General features: G+C 39.0%; 1 protein-coding gene across 1 annotated transcript; it reads right to left on the reverse strand.

Moving 5' to 3' along the window:
- Nucleotides 1-6,238: 6,238 nt before the first annotated feature.
- hand2 (heart and neural crest derivatives expressed 2) lies at nucleotides 6,239-7,967 on the reverse strand. The gene is made up of 2 exons (XM_030788197.1): nucleotides 6,939-7,967; nucleotides 6,239-6,532 (listed from the first exon to the last, which is right to left on the reverse strand). The coding sequence occupies exons 1-2, from the start codon at nucleotides 7,464-7,466 to the stop codon at nucleotides 6,434-6,436; spliced, it is 627 nt and encodes a 208-aa protein (XP_030644057.1). The 5' UTR covers nucleotides 7,467-7,967; the 3' UTR covers nucleotides 6,239-6,433.
- Between the last annotated feature and the right edge of the window lie 861 nt (nucleotides 7,968-8,828).

Here is an 8,828-nt window from a genome sequence, read left to right on the forward strand (position 1 = left end):
TTCAACCTAATAAAAGGAAAACAGTTTGTGTGCAATTATTAGGCTATATCAGTGTCACAGAGAACTCCGTTGGAAGACAGAAAGTGCTGGAATGGAATCAGCTCTATTTTGACAGGCTTCAAGGTGAGATAAAAGTCTGCCACTCTAAGGTGTTTCGGCCAAATGACTGAATATACAGTTAATATTATTTCCAACAATTACCGTTGCATGTACATTTTTCATGACGTAGGCCTAAACGTCAAGCATTTTGCTCTGTTTGGAGAATCCTTGAGAAAGGAAAAGGAAAGGAAAACTTCCATGTGACATTGTCCTATCATTCTGCTCCAACTTCTCCATGAAAGGAATAAAGTCTGCAGAAAGTCGGTATGGCTTTCATCACACTCAGGTCCGTCAAACAAGTTAGTTTTCAATTGGCAACGAAGAGAGCGAAGACTCCGTTCCGTCATTTACCTTTATGGAGTTTCCAAATCCATAATATACACAATAACATTTCAGTCTTATTTTGCTTTAGTTTTCTATCTGGACAGGCTAATTTGTCTGTCTATGTACAGTAAATTACATATAGGCATATTGTTTTATTCTGAGGTGCACGTGTCCGCATCAATATAAACACTCCACACAAACTGGGCCATATTTATATTTTTAAAATCACGCGCGTGGTGTCACAGAGCGCGAGCTTTGCCCAGACGCTTAACAAACAGAGGCACATAACCAGACAGGAAACATTTGGATTCTTTATTCTGAAGTTCTTTTTTTTAACATTGCGACGTTTAAATAAAATAAAGCAATCTGACCAGCCCTTGTAAGTGGGATCCGACCATACAACACATACAAGCACACGTAGCCCACACAAAATCAAAACAGAAATGCTTTTAAGTATATATAAACCAACACAGAACACATACGGAGCAACTACACTTGTCTGACTTGGCACTGGTGCAGACTGATGTCGGACTGCACGTAGCGCGTTACATTGAATATAAGTAACTATTGAAAACTGGGTGCAACTTCTGAAAATTAGGTGCAAAGTGAAAGAAAGAATAATAGGTAACCCTTTTGTAACAAGTAATCGCCCAGAACAAAAAAAAATTAAAATTAAAAAGGAAAGAATGAAAGAAAGAAAGAGGGGAAGAAAAAAAAAGCTTTAATTCATCATTTACGCTTACATCAACAAATTTCATATTACATCATAAAGCTTTAATTCTAAACAACACCATGTCAAATCAAGGTCGTGTCATTGTATCTCATATAAATAATTCAAAATAAAAATTGCATTCATTATTTTAATTGATACACAGTCTGTCCCTGTAGGATCTAGCACCACTTCTTGGTTCTTACAGCCCCTCCCATCTCCTAGTTACACATTGAAGTCACAGAACCAAGGGGTCTTTGCCGTCACACATTAATTATCAATATTTATTTGAGTGAGTAATCAAAGGTCCATTCATTTTACTCTCTGTGTCGCCCATTCCCCCTGTCTCCAATCTAAGAAGCAGAGATCTTCATTAGGACCGGTAACGTTTGGTGCCAGGCAGGCCAGCAGAGCGCTGCACGATACAGTGAATCTAATACCTCGTTAGCTTGACTCAGCCCTCCCTCTTTAGTTGAATGTTTGCGATTGTACTTTTCTTAATTGTGAATTTTCAGAAAAGTTGTATAGTAACTACAAAATACTTTTACTTAAGCATTTAGGTGTTGAACACTAGCACTGAAAATATGGTTAGCAGTCAGGTCGCCCCTCCTATTGAATTTGTAACCTACTTCTTCCTTTTAAATCACGCATAATTTTTTTTTTCTTTTTAGATGTTGGTGATTTTTATTTACTCATATTTTCTTTCGTGTCATGGGAATATTGTCAGTATTGACTCTCAGTATGGCACCATTACTTTTAAGCAATCAGAGTCCAGTGATGATAATTAAAGCAAGATCAGTGTGACTTCTGCATGATCGTGTGTATTTTTTTGGTGCGTAATATTTGTATGGTTTGCAGTTTATACAAACAGATGATGGCGGTGAGGAAAATTCAGAAGTCTACCTATCTGTGTAACGGTAAAGTGAGGAGGTGATGCGATCAGTCAAGTTCAAACTAAATTTAATCAAAATGAATTCAATGAGAAAGCTGTCGTGGAATCAACATCTAGGCTATTCTCAAATTAGAATCGATGTCTTGGCAGAAATGCTTTCAGCGTTGATTCTGTGTTATGCTATCTCGGAAATGCATTGAAAAAAAAACCAGACAAAAAAAAAAAAAGCGAAAACCAGTTTTAAGTACCAAGGCCGTGGTAAGTGCGTTTGATAAATAAAAGACAATTTCAAGTGAGTAGATAACGCTCAAACCGCGGGATCGTCTTTGCCTTTCCAAAAGTCATTCTTAAAAAATTACCCATAGACGATGTTGGCGTTGGAAGTTGTGTAGGAACTTTTCCCAATATTCGTCGAGACGTCACAACAGAAAGCATGATGGAACAGAAGAGTTGCTTGCTTTTGTATTCAATATCTAACCGGACTTTACTAACATTTACTGCGAAAGCACATTCTTCTGCTTGCATTGTGTCCTGCTGGATGCACCAGCTGAAAATCTGGTGTTGCTTAAATTCAGATTACAGTACACTGAGAATTTTCTCTAAGTTAAAGGGACAGTTATCAAGGTACCTGTAATTTCAGAGTTATTTTCCAACGAGATCTGGGAGGATAGACATACTGGTTAGGCCTACTTGTGGCAAAGCCTTTTCTCTCTCGGCTAAAACAATGAACATAAACAAAGCAATCTGCTCGATATATTCGCTTTATGGAAAAAAGGCTCCTAAATATGTTCGTGGAGGATCGATTTCATTGAATCTCACTGATGTTTTATTTTTAGGCATCAGTTTCAATGTTTTCCACGCTAAGTAAAAGATATCTAGTCTGCCCTGGATTTTACGTCTCTCCAAGCTGCAAATGCCGTAGACCATATAATTTTTTGGCCATGAACTTTCCTTGGGCCTAAACGTATATGACATAAAATACATAGCGACCGCTCTATGTATAGGTATACATTCCTCATAAACGATTTTAAACCGATTTGCTCAAACATAGTTACGCTGTAGTTTGGGCTCTCTCTATGAATATAAAAAGACACATTCTAGACATCATCACACCATTACTGTGGATCACAGGCTACTAGGTCCACTATGGACTATATACAATGGAACGTAGAGCGTGATTACGTCCAATGTAAGCCCAGGATGGCTCCCAACCGTCTGATCTGACGTCAACATGTCTACCAGCCCTTGCTACAGACCGAAAAAAATGAAGGAGGGTCTTATGAACTAATCGTTCACAGATGTTTGTAACACCAGGAAAGGGATCTTATTCGGTCCACATGCTTTACAATTTATAACGATTCGGTAAGCACGAGAGCTTTAAGCTGGCGCGCTGTAAAAGGCGAGTCAAATGATAAAAGTCTGATTATCAAACTAGTGGTTAAGAATTGTTTGCTACGGCATTTAATTGAGATGGAGAACTCTGGGCCTTAAAGCCAACCTTTATTGATGCGGACTTGGAACACACAGGGTAAGACATTCTGGATAAGGTGGATCTTAAATCAGCTGATCTATTTAAAGATATGTTTCACTTAGGATAACATACCAAATAACGCCGTAATTACGTTTGCTCTACAATCCATTGTTAAATGTCCCAAAGAATTCCCCTCCCTGACAGAAAACCGTAGCTCGCGATGAAAATAGGCCTCAATGAAAAGGCCTCAAACACAGTCCAAAAAAAGATTGCCTATGTGTATTTTTCTTCGTTTCAAGGTGAAAGCATTTCTGTTAAAACGGCAGCAGGTCACAATGAGGTCACAAAATTATCTGTACCTTTAATCAAGGAGGACTGGCTTGCTAATTCTATCTTCGACGCCATCTTGACACAGACAACAAATTATCTGTAATTATCAGCGCATACTCGGAGCCACGGATCCAGTCAATACAACATAACCGGCGTTTATCTACCGCTATCGGATGAACTCTAAATCTAAATGTATGCCCTCTATCTCCACTGATTTACTCCGCTGTAGATGTCAGTTTAATTGCATGACTCCTCCATGAAAAATCTTTTGGACAGTAGGCTCTATGAGAACTCCCCTCACTATCCAGTGCTAATTTAACTAAAAGGAAAACATACAGAGCATTCTCTGTCCAAATTCATTTATATGTTTGTGCACACAAGCACGTGCATCTTACATAATTATACATTTACTTTAATTAGCATATTGCCTAGCTTGATTATTTAAGGTTTACAACTCTACAAGGTCTTCGCGCAGTCGGCCACGCAAGTTTAAAACCCACGTCTTTATTACCTATGAAGTCCTCAGAACATTACGCTGCTGTGAGTAACGCTTTATGAGTGCCTTAGGGGGGGAAAGGCAAAACAAAAAACACAGATATAGCCCCCCTGCCTCTCCAACGGCTCAACATTTTGATCGGCACCTTATCAATCACTTGCGCATCCGATAGCTGTCCCTCTGTGCTCCGCATGATTGTCTACCTTGCGCTGACCTTCGTGTGTATTCAGATCTTAACATCAGTCGTGTACTTTCCATAGGCTCCGCTATGTCTGCTCCTCCAGTGATTTGGATGAGAATAGTGGATTGGAGCAGTTGACCGCTGGAATTCCACTGCCACGTTTGCATCTCTAGTTTATTGAATATTCATATATAATCCTGAATCATGTTCTGTTATTTGCTTCTGTGTAAATATGTAATCCTATTGATCTGTGTATGACGGATTACCAAGGCCCAGAACACATGAATACAAACTAATACAGTCGAATACACAGTAGCCGGATTACGATGACTTATTTCCTGAGGGTGAGTGGATATTAAAACTTGCAAACTATATGCGTGCAATCCTGTATTTATGCACGCGCCTCAAAATCACTTCACTTTTTTATTTTATTATTGATTAACAGTTATGCAGCTTTCGTAGTACAGCAGAACTGGAGAAAAACCCATTTACCTGAATGATATAATTAACAAACTTGTTATGCACGTATTATAGCAAGTTTCAAAATTTAACATCTTATTAGAATGTCTTAGTGTGACCAATAATTTATTTAGGCTATGGAATATCCGCCTTCTGATTATGATTCGTCACACATTATGGATAAATGACGCAACATATTCTCGATTAGAAAATAGAACCTTATTATTATTATTATTATTATTATTATTATTATTATTATTATTATTATTATTACCACTGTGGCCTATCGACAATCAAAGATTATTTTGTAAGTAATATCGATGTATTATATTTTTTTCTCCATAAGTTCCTTTTATAAAGCCTACAACCAGCAATGCACCATATACTACATTAGTTACTCTGATAGATGTTTCATCAAATGTAAACATGTAGCTGCCATGACTTTCCTCAAGATAGCTCATATCCTTAAGTGCCAAAGTACACGGCAGTTAATGCAACGCGTGGGAAACTCTCTGTGTCTACTTGAGGAGCTGTTGTGGATGTATCGCGTGAGTGCTGTTTGATTTGACTGTCACGTCAGTATTAGAACAGTTGAAAATATTTTAACAACCTTTCTCGGTTCAGACTAGCTTCATCTGTCTTTACTGTATATGAGTAGGCCTACAGATAATGAGCAGCGGTTTTTTTGACTCCCGAGAAAAATTCCTCACACTCCGTGACTTTACTTTCTATAAAAAGTAATACGAAGACAATTAATATACCTGAAACTTGAAATACTGGCATTTTTTTAAACCCGTGTCTTTTTAAAGCCAATACAACAAAATAGTTTAGACTGTTTAAAAACACAGTGGTTTATTGAATTAATAACATTGTTTACATCGCCAATATTATTTAAGTTTCACGTCTCTGGACGGAAGTGCACTTTAGTGGACTCAACAGCTGTTTGAAACACCATCAAATACTGCACGACCACAAAAATGACATTGTAACACTTCATGACAATTTCAGATAAAATATTACTTTAACTGGATCATGATATCGACTAAATCCCCATTTATACTTATATCCAGAGAGATAGGGAGGAGAGAGAGAGAGAGAGAGAGAGAGAGAGGGAGGGAGACAGAGGCAGAGAGAGAAAGAGACAGAGAGAAAGAGAAAGAGCCTAAGAGAGAAAGAGAAACAGAGACAGAGAGAGAAAGTGTGTGACAGAAAGAGAGAACCTACACTTCACATACACCATAGTGGCAAACATATCGGTCTGGACAAGGAAACAAACATTCACCACGTATTAGACAACACACACAATCCCTTACCAACAGGGCCTCTTCCTCTAAAAAAATGGAATGGCTTTTCTTCAAATATCCACTTTTCCGTTGCGGGAAATTGCACATAAATATTCCGTTAAATAAAGTGAGAGTACAATTCAGAAGAAGTTTAGAGGGCTTCATTTCAAGTCTTTTCGAGGATAGTTTTCACTGTTTCAGTTCCAGAGCCCAGACATGTTGCGGCCAACCAGTTCTTCCTTTGGTTTTCTTGTCATTGCTGCTCCCTGAACTTTTCAAAACTTCGCTCTGTCGAAAACAAAAGACACATTGAGCTTGTTATTTATAGTAAATTAACATTCGTCGTAAATCACAATATGTGCGCCCTGTGAGCTAAACATGGTATCCGCAAATTTACTTTTAAAAAAAAAAAGGCTGTGGATGTCTTGGGCCCATCGGTCTTGTACTATTAAACCCTACTATGAAAACAATGTCAACCACATTAGCTGCTAAAATAAAAGCACAAAACGCATTCACCCTCCTGAATACACCATCCAGTATTTTAATAGTGTGTCCTGTGTTATAAGTTGCTATCAATGCATAGGAATCTCGTGCGCTTTTTAGGCAACACACGGACGAAACATTTCAATTAATTGCCTCGGTGATGGGACAACAGCAGTGTTAGAACCTGGAATATGTCTGATAGCTTTCTTACCATCTCTTTCTTTCGCCGTTCCTCTTTAGCGTCTGTCTTTTTGAATTCCGCTTTAAAGGCCTCGGTTTCCCCGTGTTGTTCGTCCTTGTCGAGAATGTCCATGAGGTATGCGATATAGCTGGTGGCCAAACGGAGCGTTTTGATTTTGGACAGCTTCGTGTCCGCGGGCACGTTGGGAATGCATTCCCTGAGTTCTGCGAAGGCGCTGTTGATGCTTTGAGTCCTGCGCCTCTCTTTTCGGTTCGCCGTAGGTCTCCTTTTCACTGTCCGAGGTCCCATTCCAACGGCACCAGCTCCCGGGACTCCTCCGTAGTGCGAGTGGTCGAGCCCCGGAGCTCCGGTCGAGTATTCGGGACTGTAAGAGGGTGCCATGCTGTAGTCGGGAGGAGACATCTCTGGATGGCCGATTAGCCACCCGTGAAAATAAGGATTCTCTTCATGACAGCGACTAGCGGCCGCAGCAGCGGCAAAGGAGTAGCTGTCGTGATGCATCACCGGATGGTGAGGAAACCCACCAACCAAACTCATGGCGACAGCTCTAACTATTCTTAGGCGAACCACAAAAGGGAAACACGTTTTCTCTCAGATTGTTCTTAATTTGTCCTGACGATTTAGGCACTGGCAGGATCTCCATAAAAAGGAGGTCATTCAGTACTATGTTTTTTTCCAAACGAGAGAGACGCAACGAAGAAAAACATACGATTCAGTGTAGCATTTTGCAGTAAAATACATCTGGACAGCGTTCAGTGTCTTTAAGTTTTGGTTGTACTAACAGGTATAAGAAGTTAACTACTTACACGCAGACTCTCTGTATCCCATATCCGTGAGAAAGTTTTTCCCCATGTCTGAGTCTCACCGTGTTTGCTTCATCTGGTCAACTGCTTTCAAAGACATTTGAGGTTAGTCTCTTCCCAAACTTTTATGATTTTCAAACCCGACGTGGAATCGATTAACTGGGAGTGTTGGATGGAAAAAAAGTCCCAAACCCAGTCGATGCTGTGCAAGCAATGTGTAGCCTTACTGTGCAGAACTGAGCGAATTCCTCAGTTTGATCTCCATGTCACCGTTTCATCTTTAGAACTGCCTGGGTTCATATATGTCGTCAAAACTGCTCTCCGCCAATCACATCACGGAGGGGGAGGGACGTGGACTACATTGCAGGGTGTTTATGCTCCTAAATTGCAGTTGCCCTCTTAAGTATTGGCAGCCTTTAACATTTTTTTTATTAATGCCATTAAGATTATGAAATGTACGCCATACGTGTCTCCAGATTGTAGCCATAATGATATCAAGCTTTTCGTCTAAAAAGATTGAAGACGCAAAGACTGCAATGAAAAGTAGAATTTAGCCCATGCTATTTCGGTGTGTTTAATTACTCAGTAACATCCTACGCGAAGATACGTAGTCCGTGCTACGTATTTCTGCATGAGGTATACGGACACGAGTGTTGAATATAGTCTCATTTTAAATGTATATACATATATTTTTCTGTAAAATTAGCTTATATTGTTTGCCATCCAGACGAGTTGTTACTGAAAATTCTACGTTTCTCTGGGTTTTTTTAATACGTTATATTAAAAATATTGCTTCTTTTTTATTTATCATCATTCATTCATTTTTGTTTATTTACTACCAGGCACGAGACGTGTATTTAGTGATCCGTCAATTTAATCTTTTTGCCCTATTCCTTTCCCTATATGTGTAAATACAGTCTAAAGCTCATTTCCTAAAACTAGTTTGGTCACAACCATGTAAAAATCGTTATTTTACTGGCATTGTTTTGTCATTATGCAAAATATTTTAATAAATTGTAGAGACAATGGTACACGAGTTAATATACGTAGGCTGTATATCCGTATGAAAACAAACATTAAGATTTCCTTATTATTT

The sequence above is a fragment of the Chanos chanos genome, chromosome 11 (genome assembly GCF_902362185.1).
Source record: "Chanos chanos chromosome 11, fChaCha1.1, whole genome shotgun sequence".
In the NCBI taxonomy this organism is placed as follows: domain Eukaryota; kingdom Metazoa; phylum Chordata; class Actinopteri; order Gonorynchiformes; family Chanidae; genus Chanos; species Chanos chanos.